This window comes from Rhinoderma darwinii, chromosome 1, assembly GCF_050947455.1.
Source record: "Rhinoderma darwinii isolate aRhiDar2 chromosome 1, aRhiDar2.hap1, whole genome shotgun sequence".
In the NCBI taxonomy this organism is placed as follows: domain Eukaryota; kingdom Metazoa; phylum Chordata; class Amphibia; order Anura; family Rhinodermatidae; genus Rhinoderma; species Rhinoderma darwinii.
Genome location: NC_134687.1, coordinates 504,718,427 through 504,745,042, shown reverse-complemented (window position 1 = coordinate 504,745,042; position 26,616 = coordinate 504,718,427). Strand labels below are relative to the sequence as shown.

The 26,616-nt window shown below is 42.7% G+C and overlaps 1 protein-coding gene across 5 annotated transcripts in view; it reads left to right on the top strand.

Annotated features, from left to right (window-relative positions):
- Positions 1 to 26,616, top strand: part of CSNK1G3 (casein kinase 1 gamma 3) — a 143,373-nt gene that overhangs the window by 99,987 nt on the left and 16,770 nt on the right. For 3 of the 5 annotated variants that reach the window (XM_075836127.1, XM_075836137.1, XM_075836119.1), the window contains exons 6-11: positions 782 to 1,016; positions 8,997 to 9,082; positions 10,487 to 10,571; positions 14,289 to 14,437; positions 16,550 to 16,645; positions 24,441 to 24,536. In XM_075836127.1, the coding sequence (XP_075692242.1) occupies positions 782 to 1,016; positions 8,997 to 9,082; positions 10,487 to 10,571; positions 14,289 to 14,437; positions 16,550 to 16,645; positions 24,441 to 24,536 (747 nt within the window). The remainder of the gene's footprint in view (positions 1 to 781; positions 1,017 to 8,996; positions 9,083 to 10,486; positions 10,572 to 14,288; positions 14,438 to 16,549; positions 16,646 to 24,440; positions 24,537 to 26,616) is intronic. The other 2 variants (XM_075836153.1, XM_075836145.1) reach the window with 1 other exon arrangement.

The following is a 26,616-nucleotide window of genomic DNA, read 5'->3' as shown; positions in this document are numbered from 1 at the left end:
AGGATTTTGTTGCAGAAATTTCTGTGAAAATCCGTTCCATTTATCAGAATTGGGTTGTTTCCGCATTAGGTGCATGGATTTCTGCAAGTTCCATTTAGACATGTGTGAATTTACCCATATTTGATTTTTAGGCGTATTTTGGAGTGTAAAACGCTTGTATTATGCTCCAAAATACACTTAAAAATATACGCCAGCAAACCGTTTTCCATTGATTTCAATCGGAAATACACGGTCTAGTTTATATGAGGGGTATTTTTCATGCTGAGGAGTCAAAAAAAGCCCCATAAAAAGAAGTAGCATGTCACTTATTGAGTCACTTTTTGGAGCCGATTTTTCCATTGACACTACAAAGAAATCTGCTTGCAAGCTCCAAAAACGCGTTGAAGCCGGAACCGAGCAGCATATTGCCAAATGCAATGCGATATAACGGTCTTGTAATAGTTATGTTTATTAATTTAATAGAAAATATCTCAAATGTCCATCCGCTGATGTGTTCTGCAGAGAAAATGTAGTATTGCACTGCGCCAGTGTAGTCAATGGGTACCGATGTCCTGGTCTAGAGCGGGAGCCCTGTGCTGCCACTTCTCCGATGTGGCTGATCGAGAGACCACTGTCATCAATGACATCTATGTGCCGTATCGGTGCATATGGACTGTGGTTGTCGAGTACCTCCTTTAACAATGTTGTGAGCTGTGTGAACATGCTTTCGTGTTAAATAATCATTTTACTGATTTGCTGTTTGTTTTCTTAATTTTTAATGTATACATTTTTTTTCTTACAGATTTCCCGCATGGAATATGTTCACTCGAAGAACTTGATATATAGAGATGTAAAGCCTGAAAATTTTTTGATAGGTCGTCCAGGAAACAAGAACCAGCAAATAATTCATATAATAGATTTTGGCTTGGCAAAAGAATACATAGACCCAGAAACAAAGAAGCACATACCCTACAGAGAACACAAGAGCCTTACAGGAACAGCTAGATACATGAGTATAAACACGCATTTAGGAAAAGGTAGGTCACGAGCCTTAAATGTTGGCGCAAGAGAGAACCATTCATTCTGATGTTTTAAGTACCCAGTGTTGCTACTCCAGTTCATTACACCTAATGGAGCGAATGTGACCATTGATGGTTATCTGTGCTGTACAATAAAGGATATACACAGTAAGGGCCCATTCACATATGTCCGGCCCTCCAGGCACACTTCCCTCCATAGTACAAAAACGGCAGAAGAAAAATGATGGCAAGACTGATCCCTTAGTTTCCTATAGGTTTTGTGTTTGGTGCCATCCGTTGTGAAACCTGGTATTTCACCAAGCTGAATACCGGACAGGTGCACAAAATGCACCGTTTTTTATATTGGTATCCAGCTCAGGTCAAAAAAAGAAGTGGCTGGACATGACCGATATATGGGAATGTACCCTTGGTGGGCCATGTCAGTGTTCCGTCTGCTACAGGCTGCACAGTACAGGATCGCTGGCTGGCTGATCAACTGTTAAACTTTAGAAGCCAAATGCAGTCAGAATGATATTCTCACATCTGACATTTTAGAAGATTGCTGGCAAAGTCTCAAACTGCCACCGCTTAGGTGCTCTATAGAACGCTCCTTGGAGAGCTGGGGCCTCCAGAGGGACCCCCCCCCATCCATTACATGCATGTCGCATAAAGGGTATTTGTTGAAAGTTGTCTAATGTTGACATCGCCTTGAAAGCAGTGATGTTATTGGCTCACCGGCTACTTCTTCACACGTCTTTGCGAGTTTCTCTCTGTAGACTCTCTAACTTCCTACAGGTTATCCCGTTTTGTTTTTTGAAAAGATGTCTGCATTACATTATATTGAAGCCCGTTGTGTTATTTGCACTGTTCACTGTGGAAGGGGGAGCAGCAAAGTAGTTTTATCACTTGAGCTATGGCTTTCACTACTTTCAGTACTCCACTGTTTCCATCATTCCCATAGGCTTTGAATGGAGTGGCAGTGCTCATGCTTGACCACCGTTCCGTTCAAAGGAGGATCTTTGGGTTCGGGGCCCCCGTTCTCATGATCAGAAACTGATCATCTATTCTTTTAAGCATGGAGTGGAGATGTCCTTCCAATAACCTCAAAAGAAGTGGTGTCTGAAAGGTGTCAGCAGGATGCTCGCAACTTCGTTCCATGGCCTGGCGGTGAATGGTCAGTTATGCAACGACCGTTGAGTTAAACGTTATTTTCTTGCGGTCAGTGAACGTATTCCTCCTGTCATGCTCATATATTTTATGGCTATTGCTTATAATTTTCTTTCTAATCTAATTATGGTAATTTAGAATTCACAATGCATTGCTATGTCAAGCCGGACTTTTAGATCACACCACTTCCTTTGTTATAGAGTAAAGTGAAAAACTTGCAAAAACATAAAGGGTTAAAGGGTATCCTTTTCAATGAGACAATGGAAATCTATTAGTGAAGCGTGTGCCTCCAGGACTGAAGACCCTGTCTCCCACCTTGGATATTAGCCCTGGTCTGAAGATTCTGACCTCTGGATCTGTGATTTGTTGACGTCGAGCATGAGGTCCGGAGGTCTGTATTTCTGAACTAGGGTCCGGATCCATAGCGGGAGGAGGTTTTCGAGTTTTCCGCACATAATAAAAGTTATTCCAAAAGCACTAATCTTTAAGGCTTTATTCACATGCTGCAAATTTGTTGCAGAAATTTCTGTGACTGCCCTTTACATCTGAATGGTACATGCTACAGAAATAACCCCTGGGTCTGCTTTATGCCCCGACTAACCAAGGCCATCTATCTGGCTTGTAGTTTTATTATGGGCATGACCGCAACTGGTTTGTAAAAAGGAGAGTCTGGTTTCATAAGAAGTGTAGTGATCGCTCAGGGTAAAAAAAACTATAATTTTTCCAGGTGATAATGATCTGTTCCTTGAGACCCCCCCCCCCACTATTTTCCTAATTGAAGTGGGAAACTAGCATGGCGTCTAATGTGAGTGATGACAATTCTGTATAGCGCTGTTGAATGTGTTTTCATTGTATAAGAAAAAGAAAATTAAATATATAAACCGGTATGACTGACATGGTGATTTTATGATTTACGGTTTTGCCGGTTCACACCTGCGCTTGCCATTCCATTGTTCTGCTTCGTCACTGGAGCAAAACCAAGGAATAACCGGAAACGCCGGTTCCGTTGCACCGCTGACACCACCGCCAGTGACCCTTAAAGTGTAGCTAAACGTTCAACAAACTTCTGACATGTCATAGTGACATGTCAGAAGCTTGGATTGGTGGGGGTCCGAGCACGGAGACCCCCACCAATCGCTAGAATGAAGCAGCTGAAGCGGTCGTGTGTGCGCTCAGCTGCTTCATGTCTATTCGGCTAGGTATGTCGCACTGGTCAGAAGTCCCCATTTTCTCTTTGAGAATACAAAGAATATGTATGATCTATAGTGAATGTATTGTAATCTGCCACCTAAAGATAAAACTAAAACTACATGTATGCTGTAGAACAGTGAACATGAACAAATGTGTGCTGTTCATATTTATTGAATATGCCATTTTCTGTGCGACTCGGCGCCTGGCATATAAGGCAGTGCCATCTTCTATAGTTGGCAGTAATCCTAGTACCCTAGACCTGAAGTCAATATAGAAATTGAATTCAAGAATCTCAGGGCTAGACATAAAAATAAAACTGTGCCGCTTAAGTAGACCTACAGTTTGAAAGCAAGGAAAATGGAATTGATCTGTCCGGTCTTTCCACTTTCCTGTTTCTATCATTGCATCTGTTCAGAATTTTCAGATTCATTAATGGATTGCTTGACATGGTTGGAAATACTCCGCTGCAGCCTCCATCCTGCGTCCGGTCACTCTACAGTTATAGCGCAAGTAAAGTTGCCGAAATAGGGGGTAAAGAAAATGCAGAACTTCTTCCGCCTTTCAGTGAATACTTGAACCTCTTAGTAGCTTATTGCTGCCACCTGCTGGTAGAGGATTGAATAGTTATTAATTTGGGGGAATTGAGTGTGTATAGTGTATGTAGGATGATTTCAGGTGGCTGAGAAACATTACAGTATCATGAAAACAGCATCTCGTGTTTCAGTCGATAAGATGGCCAAGAGCAGTGTGATAAAAATAGCCCAAGGCATTTCTCTCCGCCTGTTTAGGAGCGTCAATACTTGAAATTTCTGTGCCATTTGCACAGAAATGCTATTGTATTGTCACCCACTAAAGAATGCAAAGCGTCCGTGCCAATTATATTGTAAGTGGACTTGCTCACTGGATATAGAGTTCTAGAGAATATATTTGTTGTGTGGGAAACGTTTAAATGTGGTCTGCCCAGTTCTTTAGCTTTCAGATATGTCAGCATGTTGGCGGATAATCTGAATTCTGTCCTTGCCACTCCACTAGGCCTTAGCGTTTATTAAGGGGGTATTCCGATGAGTGATATTTAAGACCTATGCCACCAGTATCTGATCGATGGAGATTGTAACCCCCCTCCCCCGATCAATATTGATCGCCATCAATGCCCCTTTAATACTACATTTAGAGCTGAAATATTGTGTCGTTATTAATAAGGTTAGTAGCCGCTGTTCATTCCATCTCCCCATGCCGTACAGACGGGTCCAGGAAGCTGAGATCTGGGGTGCTTTTATGCAGGATCCTCACACTGGATAGCTGCTACATGGAGGGAGAAATGTGGCGTAAAAAAGAGAAGGTATTTGCTCGGCAGTGCCCTCATTATGTAACGGCGTCTGCGACTGCCACCAGATCTCCACGATCTTGTGCTGTGTATTTATACGCACAGCTTATACACCTTCCAGCCACCTGTAAGAGGAATATGGCCGCTGGGACCCGGTGCAATGGGTCCTTTATATTATTTATTAGGGGACTTTGTGTCTCCTGCTAAAGTTTTCATTAACCCTGCAGAGTCACTGTTGTCATTTACCCAATGACATCTCCGGTGACTTTGGTTTTCCCTCCATGTCAGTTCTGCAGGCCGATGTATAGCAAAAGCAGCTCTACAATCTGAGGACACCACCAAACTACTCCTCATATCTCAGCTTCCTGGACCCCTGTGAGTATGACATGAAGGGGAGTGGGATGTTGGGGTTCATGGGAGAAACACCTGAATCTTTACACGAGTGGACTTCAAGTGCCAATGGTCATTAGATTCCTGTTAGCTGATGCTAACTAATGTCTATGGGACCCCCAGACAGTCCCTCCACAAAACAAGGATCCAACAGGCTGGGTTTTTACCTGTCCAATCCTTTTGTCTTCCCAAGATAAGTGGTACTGGCTGGTTTACACGGGCATATTTCTGCCCAGAGGGAGTGAGCTGTGCACTTTTTCACAGGCCGATGCTTTTACTGTATTGGGGACGAATGATCATTAAGATGACCATTGGGTCCCCATCAGTCTGCGTCATTGTCGGCATCACATGCCTTGTTTACACGGGGAGATGTGTTGTCAACAACGATGATTTTACAGGCTGCATACACTGAAGGAAATAAGTATTTGACCCCTTGCTGATTTTGTAAGTTTGCCCACTGTCAAAGACATGAACAGTCTAGAATTTTTAGGCTAGGTTAATTTTACCAGTGAGAGATAGATTATCTAAAAAAAAAACAGAAAATCACATAGTCAAAATTATATATATTTATTTGCATTGTGCACAGAGAAATAAGTATTTGATCCCTTTAGCAAACAAGACTTAATACTTGGTGGCAAAACCCTTGTTGGCAAGCACAGCAGTCAGACGTTTTTTGTAGTTGATGATGAGGTTTGCACACATGTTAGATGGAATTTTGGCCCACTCCTCTTTGCAGATCATCTGTAAATCATTAAGATTTCGAGGCTGTCGCTTGGCAACTCGGATCTTCAGCTCCCTCCATAAGTTTTCGATGGGATTAAGGTCTGGAGACTGGCTAGGCCACTCCATGACCTTAATGTGCTTCTTTTTGAGCCACTCCTTTGTTGCCTTGGCTGTATGTTTCGGGTCATTGTCGTGCTGGAAGACCCAGCCGCGAGCCATTTTTAATGTCCTGGTGGAGGGAAGGAGGTTGTCACTCAGGATTTGACGGTACATGGCTCCATCCATTCTCCCATTGATGCGGTGAAGTAGTCCTGTGCCCTTAGCAGAGAAACACCCCCAAAACATAATGTTTCCACTTCCATGCTTGACAGTGGGGACGGTGTTCTTTGGGTCATAGGCAGCATTTCTCTTCCTCCAAACACGGCGAGTTGAGTTAATGCCAAAGAGCTAAATTTTAGTCTCATCTGACCACAGCACCTTCTCCCAATCACTCTCAGAATCATCCAGATGTTCATTTGCAAACTTCAGATGGGCCTGTACATTGTACATGTGCCTTCTTGAGCAGGGGGACCTTGCGGGCACTGCAGGATTTTAATCCATTACGGCGTAATGTGTTACCAATGGTTTTCTTGGTGACTGTGGTCCCAGCTGCCTTGAGATCATTAACAAGTTTCCCCCGTGTAGTTTTCGGCTGAGCTCTCACCTTCCTCAGGATCAAGGATACCCCACGAGGTGATATTTTGCATGGAGCCCCAGATCGATGTCGATTGACAGTCATTTTGTATGTCTTCCATTTTCTTACTATTGCACCAACAGTTGTCTACTTCTCACCCAGCGTCTTACTAAGGCCTTATTCACACGACAGTGAAAAAAAATGTCCATTTAAAACTGATCAACTGTCAGTTTTTCATGGCCATTTTGCATCAGTGTGTCTCTAAATTTTCATCCGTTTCAAGTCCATCTGTCCGTTTTTAATGGCCGTTTGACATCCATTTTGCATCAGTTTTTCATGGCTGTTAAAAAAACTGATGAATTTCATTGGTCAGGCTTTTTTTGTCCCAGCCCCCTGAAAACAACCAAAGGAAGGTCACATGTTCACCTAGACAATATTTACAGCCTCCCTGTAGATGATGCCACACGCCTCCTGTATATGATGCCACACACCTCCCTGTATATGATGCCACACACCTCCCTGTATATGATGCCACACACCTCCCTGTATATGATGCCACACAGCCTTCTTGTATATGCCACACGCCTCCCTGTAGATGATGCCACACGCCTCCCTGTAGATGATGCCACACCTGCCTCCCTGTAGATGATGCCACACCTGCCTCCCTGTAGATGATGCCACAGCTGCCTCCCTGTAGATGATGCCACACCTGCCTCCCTGTAGATGATGCCACACCAGCCTCCCTGTAGATGATGCCACACCAGCCTCCCTGTAGATGATGCCACACCAGCCTCCCTGTAGATGATGCCACACCAGCCTCCCTGTAGATGATGCCACACCAGCCTCCCTGTAGATGATGCCACACCAGCCTCCCTGTAGATGATGCCACGCCAGCCTCCCTGTAGATGATGCCACACCAGCCTCCCTGTAGATGATGCCACACCAGCCTCCCTGTAGATGATGCCACACCAGCCTCCCTGTACATGATGCCACACCAGCCTCCCTGTACATGATGCCACACCAGCCTCCCTGTACATGATGCCACACCAGCCTCCCTGTACATGATGCCACACCAGCCTTCTTGTATATGCCACACGCCTCCCTGTAGATGATGCCACACCTGCCTCCCTGTAGATGATGCCACACCTGCCTCCCTGTAGATGATGCCACACCTGCCTCCCTGTAGATGCCACACCAGCCTCCCTGTAGATGCCACACCAGCCTCCCTGTACATGCCACACCAGCCTGCCTGTAGATGCCACACCAGCCTCCCTGTAGATTGTGCCACATACTCACGAGAGCAGCGCCGTCTCTCCTCTTCTTCACTTGTGGTCACTCGTCTGCACGGGATCTGGCAAGGCAGCGCGACGGGGCGATGACGTCATCGAGGCGCCTTCAAACCCATGAAGACGAGTGACCACACGTGAAGAAGCGCCGCAAACGTGAGTATGCCAACGATAGCCAGCAAGGGAACTAGTAGTTCCCTTGCCAGTCCCCATGTAACAGATCCGTTTTTAACGGTTGTTACATGTATTGACAGCCGTTAAAAACGGATCCATTGACTTCTATGGGGGCCGTCAGGCCGTTAAAACGGCCAAAAATAGGACATGTCCTATTTTTTGACGGCCATTATTCACGGGCCGTTAAAAAAACGGCCGTGTGAATGCACCCATAGAATATCATTGTTCTGAAAACGGCCATGTGAAAGCCGTTAAAAGGACGGCCATCACATGGCCGTTTTTCACTGTCGTGTGAATAAGGCCTTATGGTTTTGTAGCCCATTCCAGCCTTGTGCAGGTCTATGATCTTGTCCCTGACATCCTTAGAAAGCTCTTTGGTCTTGCCCATGTTGTAGAGGTTAGAGTCAGACTGATTAATTGAGTCTGTGGACAGGAGTCTTTTATACTGGTGACCATGTAAGAGCTGTCTTTAATGCAGGCACCAAGTTGATTTGGTGCGTGTAACTGGTCTGGAGGAGGCTGAACTCTTAATGGGTGGTAGGGGATCAAATACTTATTTCTCTGTGCACAATGCAAATAAATATATATCATTTTGACAATGTGATTTTCTGTTTTTTTTTTTATATAATCTATCTCTCACTGGTAAAATTAACCTAGCCTAAAAATTCTAGACTGTTCATGTCTTTGACAGTGGGCGAACTTACAAAATCAGCAAGGAATCAAATACTTATTTCCTTCACTGTATAAGATGGGATCAGCCAGCGAACTAGCATTTGCTTGTGTGTCGGCTGATCGCTGCCATGTTTACATGGGACAATAATCAGTGGAAAGAGAGTTTGTAAGAATGCTCGTTCTGCAGGTTATTGCTCCATGTAAATCCCCCACCACACTATTGAAATGTGACTTCCCATGACTTACAGACCGTCACCCTTGGAATGTGTTCAATTCATTATCATTTCTACGTTTTCTTCTCGGACTTATGATTTTATACCTGCTGTGATTGTTTAGTTGTCATCAGTTATGTTGGGATGTCCATTTTTTTGAGTAACTTACTTTTTCTTTGTTTTTAGAGCAAAGTAGAAGAGATGACTTAGAAGCATTAGGGCATATGTTTATGTATTTTCTCCGAGGAAGCCTACCTTGGCAAGGACTTAAGGTAAAGCACAGTTCAATATGGGGCTGAAACTAGGCAAATGCGCTGTGAATTTGGAAGATAATCCGCAGCTGAAACTCTTGATTTTTGCTGTGGCGTGGCATGCGGATAAGCTCCTTTTGAAGTTTTAATGCAGCTAGTCTGCGGCTTTTCAGCGCGGAATGATCGGCAATAATGAACATGCTGCAGATTATAAAAATCTGCGCAGCGGTCATTATTCCGCGCAGATTTTTTCCGGTGCATGTGAATGGGGCCTATAACGCTCCATTCACATGCGTTGAGGGCGGAATGCTTGCGGATTCGGTCTGGATTTAGGTGCGGAATCCATGTCTAAATCCTGACCGAATCCACAACCTGAGAACATGGCCTAAGGAAAGACTTTTACTAATCTTAATTTATATACATGCCTTGTTTTGGTTAAAATACAGACACGTTAAAATTGCCCTCTGTAAACAAGGCCTTATGGTAAAATGTTTCGCTAAAGATTTATCAAATTGTTCCGAAATATCTGTATTTGCATTTTAAACCTACTAATAAAATAATGGCCTGTGTAAACTGGAAACCCATTTATAGCGACATTTACAAATGGAAGAGGTAAGCTGGCAGGTACGTGGCAAGAGGTGTCATGCTTTTACCACTAAAAACAAACACGCTTCATGTTCGGAGACTGTGTTCTAATAAACCCACTTCTTATTAAGACTCTTTCACCAGGGCAAAAGTGCTGAGAAGACTTTTGTGTAAGTGCTTCCTTGCCACCTAGGCTCTTTTAAAGGGTTTTCCAGGAACAGCTCCACTCTTGTCCATGGGCTGTGTCTGGTATTGCAGCTCCGTTCTATTGATTTGGACTAGGGATGAGCTGCAATACCAAACACATCCCATGGTCAAATGTGGTGGCACACACTATATTATAGGTAATTGATTGGCTCTTTAAGTACGGTTTAGTGGATTTGCTTGCTGAATTCTATTAGGGCATCCTGGAATCTAATGACTGATGCCCATTTTCATCATGGTATGGAAAAGCGTGTCCAGATTTTAATAATTTTATATTTTTATGACTAGAAATATCATTTGGATAAAGGACGGTTAGGCGGCCACATTATTACAGGTAAGGCTCTGTTCACCTATGCGTCATGGCTTGCGACTGACCCCATTGACTTTAAATAAAGTACATCCAAGGTGTCTGTCGTTTTGATTTGACATGCAGAGATAGATTTCCCGTTTAATTTGATGGAATCTGCGTCCGATGCGCCGAACAGAGCCTCCAACGCAGATGTGAACATAGCCTAATACCACCGTAACCTGTTCATTTGAGCCATTCTATTATTTTTTGGATAGTTTACTTACAAAGTGTGAACCTGCTGTGTTATTGTAGTCCTATATTAATGCGAAGTCTTTTCTTTATTGTAGGCTGACACATTAAAAGAAAGGTATCAAAAAATTGGAGACACAAAACGAGCGACTCCAATTGAAGTACTCTGCGAGAACTTCCCAGGTATCTTACTGCTGCCTATTGTCTTTCTATGTAGAGCGGACTGATGAATGAACAATGCCTTCTGAATAACCACTACAGCCTCATTGAAATGCTGGTTTTGTTTTTATTTCGATGCCTTATTCATCTGTATGTAAATTGCAGCTTCTGAGAGCAGGCAGAAGATTTTATCAAGTTTGCGGATATCTGCAATGAAGGCGTTTTATAGTCTGCTTTTATTGTGTTCTCAATTGCAGACTAAATGATAGTAAATTTGCCAATGCTTTGCCGTGTATGTGTATTTCTGCCATCCAGAAGACTGTTCATGTATTCTAAAACATTTGTTTGCTATTGTGTTGTATTACTTGGGTACTGCTGTGAGTCTTGGAAAGCTACTTGTTAATGCTCCATGTGTAAAGATATACACATAAGATTTTGATCGGCCAGAATGCGGCTGATCGATCGTCCCTGGTATTGTTCACCGGATGCGCTTTTGGTGCAGTTTTTGCATTGGATTCTTTTTTTTTTTTTTTTTTAAAGCTAAAATAAGAAGTGGTTCCCAGTAGTAGGGAATGACCTAGAAGTCTTTCTTTTTATACTTTTGTTAAGATTTCATTCGTTGCTGCCTGAAAGTGATTTTAGGTGTTACTTCAAAATACCTTTTAGATTCCTATGCTTTTTTTTTTTTTTTTTTTTTTTGTTTGTGCAAACCTTTAGGTTCAAGCTGGTATGGACAAATACCAGAAGACCGGTAGCTACTGACCGTTAACATACTGAGGTGTTTTTATTGCAGGTCGGCTAAAAAAAGTCACTCAAAAACAAAATCAAGAAGGGGAAAATATTTTTTGTAATTCATATAGCTTACTGTAACTACCTACATGGCTATAGTGGGATTTATATCCTTTAACGAAAATAAAACAATTCTACTGATTTTCTTGGGGGGCCTGACAGCTTAACATTTCCTGTGCTGACCGATCCGGTACAAAGAACAAATATGAGTTAGACTTATGAGATCATTAAAAAAGTAGAGGTAAGGCCCTTTTTTCATGGGCCGTTTGTCGGGCAAACTAGCATTCATATAAAAGCTCGTTCCTTGCCCTGTTTAAACAGATTATCGGGAACGAGCTGATGAACGAGCGAACGCTTGTTCATCGGATTGTATCGTTTAAATGTTATTGTTGTCGGCTGCATATGAAGGAAATGCATGGGGAGGAGCGATCGTAGTAACAATCGTTCATCCCCATACATTACTGATCATAACTCCTTCTGAAAGGAGCAAAGTGCCGATCAACGAACTGTCTCATTGATTGTCACTTGTTTTTATGGCCCAAATTGGCCGGTGTAAAAGGAACCTTAAAAGGGTTTTACACTGGGCAATTATCGGGAAAATGATCGTTCATATAACACTTATTGCCGATAATTGCCCTGTGTAAACAGGGCAGCGATCAGCAGATTGTATCTGCTGATTGTATCGTTTTAAAAAAGTAAATCCTTATCGTTTTTGGCAGCACATCTCCCTCATGTTCCTCATAATAATGTATGGAGACGAGCGATCGGAGTAACGACCTCTTGTCCCCATACATAGCTCCTTGTAACAGGAGCAGACAAACGCCGATCAACAAGCTGTCTCGTTGATCGGCGCTCGCTGCAACGGCCAAAATCGGCTGGTGTCATTGGACCTTTATAGTCACCAGACAATCAGGCTGTCTGTCAGATACCGTAATAACTATACAAAACCCCCTCCTACCTGATCGTGGGCGATTATTGGTATTTTTCTATTCCGTCGTGGCAGTCGTTTTTGCAGTGGCAACTACCAAATCTGCTACTATTAGTTGTCACTTCTGCATTAGCTTCTTTGTTGATGACCGTAGTTTAATATTAAAGCGATTTATTTAATATGTAGGTTTACACGTATATATGAAATTCACATATAACCCTGAGTAAATGCATTGCATTAGGGTGGCCATACGATTTTGGCAGGATCGGCTGACTAATATGCCACCTCTTCCCGACGGCAGATATCTGGGGAGAGAAGGAGCAGGTAGTTGGATTTCAACATGCCTGATTGTTTTGTTCTCAGGGGAGATAAACCCTTGCCAGAGGTGTCTGGCACCGGCTTAGGACCCTTTTACACCTGCCAATTATCAGGCAAACGTGCGTTCACTAAACACTCGTTCCCGATAATTGCCCTGTGTAAACAAGCAAATGCTCATTCATCGGCTGATTGTATAGTTTAGGCAGCATAAAATATTATCGTTGTCTGCAGCGCATCTCCCTGTGTAAACAGGGAGATGCGCTGCCGACATGATAGAAATGTATGGGGACTAGCGGTCCCCATCCATAGCTCCGTGTGACAGGAGCAAACGAGTGCCGATCAACGAGCTGTGTCTTTGATCGGAGCTTGTTTAAACGACACTCGTCGGGCCATGTAGGTGGGCCCTTACTCCCCTCTCCCAGTTCAGAATACGATGCCCTATTTACCTCTAAGAACAGCGTGTCTATAGCGAAACAAATCAGCTGAAGCACTGACTTAGTGTTTTTAATCACTAATAAGTGGTTGTGTACTGCCATAGAGTGTAGCGTGCTGCCCACGCACCCCTCTGACTGTACTAAACTATACTTTTATCAAGCACTGAGCTACTGTACAATATCTAAAAACTGTAGTGCAGAGAACGCAAGACACTACAGGGTTAAATTTTATATTGCAGAACCCTTATAGATTTTATAATAAGTATTAGGTCACTAAATATATTAAAGTTGCATAAAAAATTCACTCTATAGATCCATACTGGCTCTATTGATCGCTAGTGCGGAATTAGGGTATTTTTCTTGCCGTAGGCAATATGTTGGTGTACTTCTAGTTCTACCCACCGCCTACTGGGCTTTTTTCTTTGTTTTGTGCATTTAAAGCCAGGAGTGGATCCAAAACATGGAAGAGATACAAATCCTCTTATAGTGTTCTCTGTGTAGGTCCTACACCTGGTTTTGGCTTACAAAAACTGTTGCACAATACTGCCCAATTGTACACAAGTGTGAAAGTGACCTTCGAGTCCTCTGACTCTAAAAGTGGTTTTACACGGGCAGATAATCTTCCTTGTTCACCACTTTTAAAATGCGTGCCAATCGGCAATACAGCTTGTCGATTGGCGGTCGTTGCTCCCTTTTAAGCTGAACCATGATCGTTTAGTACAGGGACGAATGATCGTTACTACGGTCGCTTGTCCCCATGCATGTGCATCATGTCGGCAGCACATCTTTGTTTACACAGGAAGATGTGCTTCCAACTAGCGATAATTTTTTTTGTCTGCAGAAATTATGCGATCCGGCGATGAATGAGTTTCTCCATTCATTGGCTGATACAGGGCAATGCACAGGTAGGAGTGTTCATATGAATACTACTTTGCCCGATCGTTGGCCCGTGTAAAAGGGCCTCTAGGCCACCACTTGTCATACTTGAAAGTGACTCCTGAGCTAGAAAGATTTGTGACCTCTGCTCTATGGTATAAAGACTTCTCTAAATCATCCGTGAATTCTGGGAGATTTCATCCTAAAAGGCTCCTGCCTGGTTTTAGTCATTCAAAAATTGAGCTCCCGCTTTCTCTCATCCCATCAAGAGGCAGAAAAATGTAAAAAAAAATCTTTTACTTTTTTATTTATTTTTCAAAATAAGGTATTGGATCCTTACTTACATATATGCTTTTTATGAATTCCATTTAAAGTGTATTTTTCCCTTATTTGCAGAAGAGATGGCTACATACTTGCGCTATGTAAGACGGCTAGATTTTTTTGAGAAACCGGACTATGACTACTTACGGAAATTATTTACAGACTTGTTTGATCGAAAGGGATACATGTTTGACTATGAGTATGACTGGATTGGTAAGCAACTGGTAAGTCCTGAATTCATTCCACCTTTAGGAGAGAATCCCGATGGATATTCAGAATCTTGTCTAGTCTTGATAAATCTTACCGATGTACATGTTGACGACATTTGCAGTACTGTACATATAGGTTGTGCTCTATTGAAATCCAGAAGACTTTATACTGGACACTGAACCGATCAGGACTCGCACAAATATACTGGTGACATAATAAGACTACTGTTCTTGGTTGGTATCTCTTTTGTGAGCTCATTTAAAATCTTTCCACAAGGTTTTCGTTTTTATTTTTTTCTTATAGATTATTTTTTAGGGAGTCTGTTGGACTCAATAATTGCAATGGGCAAATCCAGTTTTCCTTTAAAACATAACACATTATTTTGACTAGAGGGTTGAGGTATTAGTACATTGGTAAGGGAATAGCCTCTGTGGAACACTAATTCTTCTCATGGTAAACCAGTAGGTCGAACAACTTCAGGCAATACTCCATAGAAAGAATATGGTAATTCCATGACTATTTCCTGAAGTCGCCCTTGCTTTCTGATAGTTACACCTAGAAAGGATCAGCATGCCAATGAGGCCGGTTAAATTATTTCTCGCCTAGAACCCTGCACTCTACTAATGAGGTCCAAACGAAAGATCTGTCCATAGATGGGTTTCTCTGGAAAACGAAAACCCCTGTCATGTCTTAAAACTGAAGTAAGAGCTTCCTTGTTAGAGTATCCTTGAAATGGCTTCTTGCGGACCATGTCCTTTCTTCTGGGGGCAGATTTTCCCAAAGAGAATTTATTTTTCCTGATATTTGAAATTTGCATTATCGATTTGAATATATCCGCTGAGCAGTTTACCCTTTCCCTCCCTCACTACATAAATTGGGCTAATAGACTGGTCCCTGTGCCAGAAGCTCTGTAATTTATGTGCTGACTTTGATGGCACAGCGCTTCTGCGCGCAGTGCCATCGACAGGATGGGGTGGACACACCGAGCCCAATCCTGTACTGTGGCAGACAACTGAAATAATCCGTTCCTTGTCACTTAAAAACCCTGCACACAGCACTCCTATTAAGCTGCCTCTGCATTCGGGCTATTGCAGGGGAACCCCATGTGCGGAGAACGTTTGAAGGCATTCAGAGAAGACGCTGCCTGTGTGTACTCTGCGCTCCACATGTCTCTGTATACAGATTACTTGGTGACTGTGATCTAATGGACTGTTACCATTAGATCACGGTTATCAGTGATCTGTATATGTGTACATGTGTCCTTATAGCACAAAAATAATACAGTAAAAGAAAAAAATACACCAAAAAAATTGCGGATCTGTCCGAGCCCATACTTACCAATTTTAGGCGTTCTCCAGGAGACTAATGTGTTATGCATTGGCTTAAGTTGCTCAGGCATTAATATTTTCCGGTCACACGGACTGTACAATAACCTAAACATAGTTATTACCCCCTGCTACCAATTTGTCTGTTCTACCCTGGCCCGATCTACTTTTGCGCCTTTAATAAAAACATTTCTGTGCCTGGATGTACCAAGGCGGTGTCTAATGCTAAAGGAGGGAGATACATTGAAGACTAAAATAGGGGTTTTGTTCTAGGTGCTATAGCAACGTTTTAAGTTACACAATGTATACATTTGGCATCAATATGCGGGAGAGTCTGAAAATAAATTTTGACATTTAATGAAAAAATTAGGAAAACCAGTATTTTTCCATTTTCTGAACATTTTTCTCTAAGACCTACAAGATTAATGTCTGCTTCAATTTGAAATAATAAATGTTGGGGTAGACAAAAAAAATAATTAATAAACAATTTATGTTTTAGGATGCTGAATTTCAAAAGGCAAAATTTTGCTCTGAGCATGAAAGGCCAAAACAGCCCTGGTCATAATAGGGTTAATGAAAAGCAGAATGCCAGAACACTGTTGGAATTTTTTTAAATTAAAGTTTGTAATAACCTTTTACTTAGAACGTTAGCCCAAATGTTCCTCTTATTCACCCATAACACTCAAACATAACAGATCCCATATTGGTTTGAGCAAAATAATTTTTCGTCCAGTAGGTCTTTAGCTAGTCTGAATTATTCACATTCTCTTTGTTTTGTGAACCTTGTTTCATTGACTTTAGCCCACACCAGTTGGCTCCATTCATGCTGATCCAGCTCTTTCATCAAACAGAGAAGCACATCAACACAGAGATAAGATGCAGCAAGCCAAAAACCAGGTAAATGTTGGAAACGTCTTAACCAGTTCCTTAAAGGGAATGTGTCGCGTATGAAACTTTTTTTTTTTTTTTTCTTAAGTTACTTATTTCTATTATATTTTTTACATTTTTGGCTGTTTTTTTTCCTTCCACATGGTGGGATGTATTAAAAATTAAATAATAATTTGACATGTTTTCGTATGTTGGCCAACAGAGGGAGCACTTCCCAGTATTACAGCAAGGTGAATAAGGCAAAGCAACCTGACTCACAGCTGCTGTAAATGTGTGTGGGGGGGGGGGGAGGGAATATCTCACCCCCTCCCTTTTTTTGGCTACAAGCCAGGAAGAAGTGTCTTCAAATTGCTAAGCATTGTCTGCTCCCATTTTGGAAGTAATTGTACAAACGGCAGCTGGCAGAAGCTATAGGACACACCAAAAGGCTAAGGGTATGTTCACACGCTTAGGCTGGGTTCACACGACCTATTTTCAGACGTAAACGAGGCGTATTATGCCTCGTTTTACGTCTGAAAATAGGGCTCCAATACTTCGGCAAACATCTGCCCATTCATATGAATGGGTTTGCCGACGTACTGTGCAGACAACCTGTCATTTACGCGTCGTCGTTGGACAGCTGTCAAACGACGACGCGTAAAAATACAGCCTCGTCAAAAGAAGTGCAGGACACTTCTTTCAGAAGTAATTTGAGCCGTTCTTCATTGAACTCAATGAAGCACAGCTCAAAATTTACGGCTGTCAGAGAAGCCTCGCAAAATGCGAGGAGGAGCAATTACGTCTGAAACGAGGCAGCTGTTTTCTCCTGAAAACAGTCTGTCATTTCAGCCGTAAAAGCCTCTCACCGTGTGCACATACCCTTACTAAAAAAAAGTCTGAAAATACGGAGCTGTTTTCAAGGGGAAACCACTCCTGATTTTCAGCTGTTTTTTTAATCAAACTCGCGTTTTTTCGCTGCGTTTTTTGCGGCCGTCTTTGGAGCTGTTTTTCTAGAGTCAATGAAAAACTGCTACAAAAATATCCCAAGAAGTGACATGCACTTATTTTTTCGTGGGCGTCCTTTTTACGTGCCGTATTTTGAAAATTAGGTGTAAAAAAATGCCCCGTAGGATCAGAACGCTGTATTTCCTATTGAAGTAAATCGGCAGATGTTGGTAGGCGTTCTGCTTCTGATTTTTCACGGACGTTTATGGCCCGAAAAACGGCTGAAAACACTACGTGTGCACATGCCCTAAGGGTATGTTCACACGGCTTATTTTCGGCCGTTTTTCAGGCCGTAAACGGTCGAAAAATCGGAAGCAGATCGCCGGCGTTCTGTTCTGACGTGGAGTTGCTAAAACAGCTCCGTATTTTGAGACGTTTTTGATTTTGTATTTGCACATACCCTAAAGGTGGATTTACACGAACGTGTAATACGTCCGTGCAACGTGTCGCACGGACCTATGCTACTCTATGGGGCCGTGCAGACTCAGTGATTTTTGCGCAGCGTGAGTCCACTGCGAAAAACTCACGACCGGTCCTATATTTCTGCTTTTTTCGCGCATCACGCACCCATTGAAGTCAATGGGTGCGTGAAAATCACACGCACCACACGGAAGCACTTCCGTGGGAAGCGCGTGATTCACGCAACAGCAGTCAAAAGTATGTTTGGAAACAGAAAAGCACCACGTGCTTTTCTGTTTACAAACATCCAAACAGTGTCATAATGATGGCGGCTGCGCGAAAAAAACGCAGCCGCACATCCTATATGATGACACACGGAGCTGTTAAGTGCCTTTTGCGCGCGCAAAACACTGCGCAAAACGCACACGCTCGTATAAATCCGCCCTAAGAATGATGAAAGTGAAGTAGACTTTTCAATTGACAGGTTGACACTGCATGTATTTGATGCGGTTTTTTTTGCGCATTTTCCGTGCTAAGAAACTCTTGATTATGCTTTTCATTTACATAATTGGTCAAGTGCGCTGTTAGTACGTACACTGCACTTTTTTTACATACGTGTTTTAAAAAAAACGCGTTGTGTAAATAAGTGTCGAGTCAATTCCTTTGCACATAAAACACTCCAAATCTTCCCATAGTCAATGGGAGTCTTAATTATGTGCCAAAAAACGCGCACACAATGCGTAAAAAAACACGTGAAAAAATTGTCAAACGCTTGATTTTAAGTTTTCCATTTATATCAATAGGAAAGCGAGCCATTAGTTTTTTACACAGCTTTTTAAATAACTTGTTACGTTAAAAAAGAACTGGGGTGGGGTTATGTGTGGCGCAGTTGCATGTTTGGGGGGATTTGTGTGTGTGTGTGTGTCTGCGCTCTCGTCGCTGATTCTTCAAAACAGCTGATAAGAGGCTATGAAGGATCAGCTCTTCTGCGCACACTACACCCACACAGCTCTGCTGCGTGCGCACACACAGACACGCAGTTACAGCAGGTGTGCGGGGGTTCAGGAGGGTGGCTGTGAGAGAGAAAGAGGGACAGACAGAGACACACACCTTACCTGGAGTGTGGCCAGTCTTCATAATGGTGCCGGCTTTACCCCTACAAACCAGCTTCTACTCTGGGTCGCTCTGAACTGCGCTTGCGCAGTACAGAGCCAGATGGCAGAGGCAATGGATGGGAGCCGTTCATTGTGTCTAATGCACTGTGCTGCCGTATTCCATCTGTGTATGTTTCGTTAAGAGACACATACACAGATGAAATAAAACATGGCAGCCCCCAGCACAGTAAGGCCTCATGCACACGAACGTAAAAACGCCTGTAATTACGGGCCCATAGACTTCTATTGGCCACGGGATCCATTGAAAAATATAGAACATGTCCTATTTCAGGTCGTAATAACGGCACGGCCAGGCCCATAGAAGTCTATGGGGCTCCCGTAATTACGGGTGGCTACGTGTGTGTGCACCCGTAATTATGGGAGCGTTGCTAGGCGACGTCAGGGGATAGTCACTGTCCAGGGTGCTGAAAGAGTTAACTGATCGGCAGTAACTCTTTCAGCACCAAGGACTGCGACTACCGCTGGAGTTAATAGTATTAAAAGTTAACTTACCTGCTTCTTCCTCAAGTCCGGCCTTCCTTTTTCCGGAAGAAGCCGAACAGACACGAAGCGGCTGAGCGTTCACACGAACGCTTCAGCTGCTTCGTTCTAGCGATTTGGTGGGGGTCTCAGTGCTCGGAATCCCACCAATACAAACTTATGACCTGTTACTATGACATGTCAGAAATTTGTCGAATGTTTAGCTACAATTTAAATATGTGGTAATTCTATTAAAAGGCGCAGATTAGTCTTAGTGACATTCATTGTCCGTGTGTCTTTGCCAAGTGACACGTAAAATTACAGCGCAATTCACAATTTTAAATGTGGGATAATGCAAAGAATCAATATTTACAAGGATGGGATTGATTTTTCCCATGGAAAATGGCTTCCATATTGTAAAGAATTCCTTCCTTCCTTCCCTTTCCAGACAAGCAACATAAATATTGATTGTGGGGTGGAATATGGCTGTGGCCTGCAGTTTTTTTTGTCTTTGTTTTAGAAAACCGATTTTCAAATTCCCTATTGGTGAATTCTCATTCCGGACCTTCGTCCATTTACTAGAGCACAGAGCGACTACATAAAACGTCTCCCGCTCTGGAGGACTCGGCAGGTCTATGAGTTTTATGGGCAGCACGTTTAATGGCCACAATGTAATGCTCCATTTACCCTGTGGTGGCGCTGCAGGGGCATGGGTTCACACACATTGCAAAATGCTGGCATAGCAGACTTTCAGATTCCCTCATCTCTACTCTGTGGCCCAATCCAAACACACTGGGGTTTTGTTCTTGAGCAAGTGTAAACCAACTAAGCACATATGCTCATATTTTTTAAGGCACGCTCAGACATTTCATGTAACTTGTTGGTTTGGGTTGCTACTTTTTTTTTATATATATATGTATATATATAATTTATTTTATATATTTAATTTTTTTATTAATGTGCTTATGTTTGCAGGTTTTATTATATTTACTATTTGTCTAAGGGCTTTTATAATTATTTCAAGACTATCGTTTTAGCCGTACTGTTTGTTTTTCAATCTGGAATCTGCTTATTGAACAACATATTATCGACTTTATAAAGAGAGTAATTCTAATGTCTATTAGAGAGTTGTTCTTCATTCACCTCCCTGATGTGTTATTTTAGATTAACTAAAGTTTCTAGCCGTTTTTGCCTTTTGTTGACATACTTTTATATTATTCATTACACCCTCTATGTCGTCAAGGTCTACCACCTTGTGCCCTATTCTATACTTGGTGGTCCAATAAATAGTTGTCTAAGCAGCTTGGTAGTGCAGCCTGGTTTTTCTCCACTGCTGAAGAAGGTTGTTCTATCCCACTAACGAGCAATTTGTGGTTTGTAGTCTCAAGGGATACTTGCATTACATGCAGCTACTTAGTACTTATTGTACAGATGTAGACTTAGGGGTTCCTGTATAATATGCAGTAAAAAGTTTATTCTTTCATTCCACACAGTAAGTAAAGCTTATTGGATCGACGTAGTTGTCGGAGTCACATATAGTAAAGATTAAAAAGTCATAGTTGTGAGGTTCTTGCACTATATGCAGTAAAATAGTACTTATTGTACAGCTGGAGTCTTTAATTATGTGCATGCATTGTGTACAGGAAAACACTACTTTTGTTCATGGATGTAGTTTTTTTTGGTGGTTGTTACATTGACACAGTAAAATAGTACTTAATGTTAGCCAAAGTCTTTAGGGTTTCTTGCATTAGACTAAAGGAGCTGCTAGAGTGTAGAAAGATCATGGGCACAAGCCCCAAGGCAACGTTTTTTTGTTGTCGCCCCCCCCCCTCCCAAAAACAATATTTATTGAAGACCGTATAGCTATAAGACAACTTTTCGATCTCATGATAGGTTTATCTAGTTCGTCTCAACAGTACGCTGTCCCTAGATATACGTTTATAATAAAAATCAGCATTGTGGTGCCTGGAACCTGTATCTATAAATTAATAAGCCCTGCCCCCAAGTAATTTGCACAGTCATAAACACTAATATATGTGTATATACTAATATATATGTGTGTGTGTGTGTGTGTGTGTATATATATGTATATATATATTAGTTTACCTCTCAATAATAGTCACTTACATAGCAAATGATACCTCCACTCCATTGCTACATATAGCTACCACACCACACTGTTACTGAATAACACCACTGTATCATAAAATATATACAGTCATATAGTTGCCAAATAATACCACTATTTAAGACTCTAATTATACCTACACAATGGGACCACATTTTACCACCACAAAGACCAATATTACCAATATCACCATACAGTGGTCACATACCAGATATACAATTGGACTCTTCAGAGTATTATCACGCTGCAGACCATTTAAGTGAATACATCCAGGGACTCAAAGGTGACGTCTTTTGATTGGAGTAATTCACTTTCTCTTTTCTTCTCCATCTGGCCCAGACAACATGGCGACATCCCCACCCACTGATTGTGCCCCCCACAGTAATACGGACTCCTCAGTATTACTCTACTGACTCCCCATAGTAGGTGTCCCCCACAACAATAGTGTTCCCTTTGTGTTCGTCCCACACAGCAATAGTATCCCCACACTGTAATGGTGCCCCCTCTGTGCCTTCCACACAATAATGGTGCCTGCCCCCGTTAGTTCCCCACAAACAGTAATGATGTCCCCAAATAGTAACCATTCTCCATTAAGTCTCACCGCAGTAATAGCCCCCCCATACACAGTAATAATGGTCCCCCCACAGTGTTGGTATTAATTGGTGTCCTCCACACAGTAATTCTGTCCCTTAGTACTGCCCACTTAGTAATGGTGCCCACTGAATAGCCCCTATTCAGAAATAGTGCCCCTTAGTGGCCCCCATTCAGTAATACTAACCGAATATTATTAATTGTGCCTGTCTTAATGGTCGCTACTCAGTAATTGTGCCCTTTTGTGGCCCCCATGAAGTATTATCGCCCCTTAGTGCTTCTCAACCAATAATAAAACGTATTAGCACCTAGCCCCATTCCCAGGTCGAACGTAGCTGCACATTCTCAGGCTGCAGCCCGTGAGACACTGAGACGGGACCCTTGCGTGGGCCGGCGCATTGCAGTAACTGTCCCAGAAACTCAATTTTGTCAAGGTTCAGACAGCACTAGGCGCAATGGGTGCATAAGTAGGGGCCCAACCAGATATCCATTGTGAAGAAGTACTGTGCACACCAGTTTGGAGAAAATTTTATTTTTATTTTCATGCCGTTGTGAATGTTTGTCTAATCCTAGACCTTCATCAGGCACTAGAGTATACTGGGTATTAGTGTGCTGGAGCAAATGCGGCTGTCCGCTAAGGAGGTGCAGAATCTCAAAACGGAATGGTGGAGCAGGGAGCTTTGCTCCAGCATAGTATTCAAATATATCTGCGTCCTGAAGACGAGATACAATGGAATGTGGCAGTCGCCCGGGGGATCTGAGGCACTGGACCAAAAATCCCAGTTTTATGCCTCGTATGCCTGGTGCTAGCGACGCTACCTGCAATAGACTCCGTATAGACCCAGATTTACTAAGACTTGCGTTTTATACGCCAGTCTTAGAATGTAGGCTTCCATAAGGGAGAAAAGAAAACCTGGACCGCACATCCACTTGCTATACTTGATCTATTGCGGCTCAGCAAAATAAAATGTACGACCATGAGGTTCTTGGTAAGCCTTTTGATCAAACTATATAAGCCCACTTGCCACTTCACGCCGACCTCTTTCAAGTGGGTCCCTATTCTACTAATTGTAGTATCCCATGGCAACTAATGCAGTTTTTACAGTTTTGCGTTATTCTGGGCGTTTTCATGCTGTGGCTTTTGGCATGTTTTTCCTCAAATTAGGCAGATACAATTCGCAAGTAGAAATGCAAGATGAATTGACATGCTGCAGATTTTAAAATACGCACCGCAGGTCAATTTACGTGCCGGAAAAAAACCGCAGCGTGTACATGAGATTTCATGAAATCTCACTTAGTTTGCTGGTACTGTATTACGCTGCGGATTTTCCGCACGCAAATACGCGCGGCAAAACCGCATGTAATGCGCATCCTGTGCATTGAGCCTTGGAATGCCGTTATAATTTACGCCACTTTCTGGAGTTATGTACTGTATAAAAAAAGTTGGCGTGGCTTATCAAAATGGGGAAGACCCACCCATGGCCCAGCAAATGTACTACAGTAGCAAAAAAAGCCAAACTTGTGACTTTTTTTACGCCAGAATACTGGCGTACAGCCTCTAACAAATCCCACCCCCATAGTCTTTGATGCAGTACACATTCTACACACCAAAATAGCAAATGGTTGAATATTTAGAATTCATTACTTTTATTTTCTTCCACATTAAATATTTGTGTATGTATGTGTGTATATATACGTACGTACGTACTTCATGTGTACAGATGCATGAGTGTGTGATGCATGCATATATTTGTGTTTGTGCATACAACTCAGTCAAATATTAAAACTGCATCTTTACATTCAGCTTGTTGCACAATCCCATAGCTACAGTAAGTCTGACCCCACTGGACTCTACTAATTCTGTTCTTTTCTGCCTATCTACTTTGCATGCCATATTTGCTTTAAAGTGTAGTGTGTGCTGTAGTTGTATCTCAACATATTCCGTTATAATTTGCTTGCTCTCTTTCTTTACTTTCACATGTTGTGATGATGCATGAGGTGTTTAATATGTTTTGGGTTTTTCTCCCTCCTTTTCCATGCATGTTTTATGCATTTATATAATGCGCAGTCGGCAGAACACAGGGCAGCTTGGGACTCCCAGCAGGCCAACCCCCATCACATAAGAGCCCACCTAGCAGCTGACAGACATGGTGGCTCGGTACAGGTATTTTCTGCTTCTTTGCATGACTGACTACTTGCGCGTTCCGTAACCCCCGCGTACCCCCCCAACCCCACATTCCCGTAGCATGCATTTTGTTTTTAGCCAATGTGATGCCTTTTAGTGTGTTCCTAAATGCGTTGCTTTGTTCTGTGGTAATACTAAACAATGCATCTAAACACTGCATCATTTTAGAGACTTGGAATAAATGTCGTCATATAACACATCCAGCTTTTTTTGTTTTGGATGAATGATCACTCCCTAAATTCACACTTCGCTGAAAAAACTTCAGTTATAACCATAGGAGTGTAATAGCATTTGTGCTTTACATTGCAGTGTACATATCTATGTTGAACTGACACATTTTAGAAACACTGCTACTGAAAACTATTCTTGCCTTTCCCCGCCTGCCTTGCCTTTCCCCGTCCTTTCCCCCTGCCTTGCCTTTCCCCGTCCTTTCCCCCTGCCTTGCCTTTCCCCGTCCTTTCCCCCTGCCCCCTTTCCCCCTGCCCCCTTTCCCCCTGCCTTGCCTTTCCCCCTGCCTTGCCTTTCCCCCTGCCTTGCCTTTCCCCCTGCCCCCCTTTCCCCCTGCCCCCCTTTCCCCCTGCCCCCCTTTCCCCCTGCCCCCCTTTCCCCCTGCCCCCCTTTCCCCCTGCCCGCCTTTCCCCCTGCCCCCCTTTCCCCCTGCCCGCCTTTCCCCCTGCCCCCCTTTCCCGCCTTTCCCCCTGCCCCGCCTTTTCCTCCCTTCTTTCCCAAAGCTAGTTAGACTTCTAACTGGCCTATTGGTATGACATCAACAGAAAACCACCCAAACAGTGGCATTTCTCTTGGGCATTGGCTATCCGGCTCCTGAGATTGGTTCAGTCCTGGATTACTTACCGTATATTTTTCTGCATGTGAATCTTCCAGCTGAGTAGAACTATAAATGGCCATTTTGCCTTTTCCTTCGTGGGTGGTGTTCTTAAAATATTTCACATGACATGAAACATCAATCGCTTGGTTTTAGGGATCGTGAATACACCCATTCAGTAATTTAACTGCATGTCACGCGCAGCAATATGTGAAGGATATTTATTGATTTAAGCTTCATCAAGAAGTACGGAGAACTGTCCTTTGTTTTATTGTTGGCACCACACCCATCACTTTCTTTTTATGTAACCTCTCTGAGATGGCAGATAGTTGCCAGAGTGAGAAATTGGTGGCGCGCTCATGGATTTGTAGATTACTTATTGATTAAAACCAGGCCACAGGTGGAGTTACCAGCAATAACCAATCAGATTCTAGTTTTCATTTTCTAGTGCAGATTAGGATATGAAGGCAGCCATCTGATTAATTGTTACATTCATCTTTTTTTTTTTTTTTTTCTCCGTATATGGTAGGCCATTATCACACTGCGTTTTCTTTGTACGTTTGACTATGCACTGGTTAATTTCCCGACGCATACGTCAAACGTACCCATAGGCTTCCATTATATTGATGGGGGCCAAAAGAGTGGTGTTGGCCTCCGTCAGGCGGTATAATTGCGTTGCGTATTTGGCTGAATAAAATAGCGTAGTAAACTACGCTGTTTTATCCAGAGGCATCCAGGAAAAATATTTATGCACTCTACTTATACTTTACTTTTAACATGATAGCCTATATATAATGGATACCACCGTATGGCATCAGTCACAGGCATCCGTTAAATGCAAACGTCATGAACTTTTCACTAGCTTGTCATAACATCCGTTAAACATATGCCGCTATAACCTGTGAGGGACAGATGCCTAACCATGGCATTCATCACCCGTAATGGTGGATAGCAATCCATGGTTATGGCATGAAAAGTGTTATGAGAGCATGACTTATCCGTTAAAAATATACTATCACAGCCTATGGGTGACTGATGCCACCATTAGGCATCTGTCATGCCTCCATTAACGTATACATCAGGTGCTTTTCCTGGCGAATACACCTAATGAAAACTACTAAACGCATTGTGATGGGGGCTGTAAGTTTTATGTTTCTGAAGTGCTGTGTGGCATGCCTGGTCACCAATCATTTCATATGGATCTTATATCTTTGCGTCTTTAGGTTTTGTGTTTGC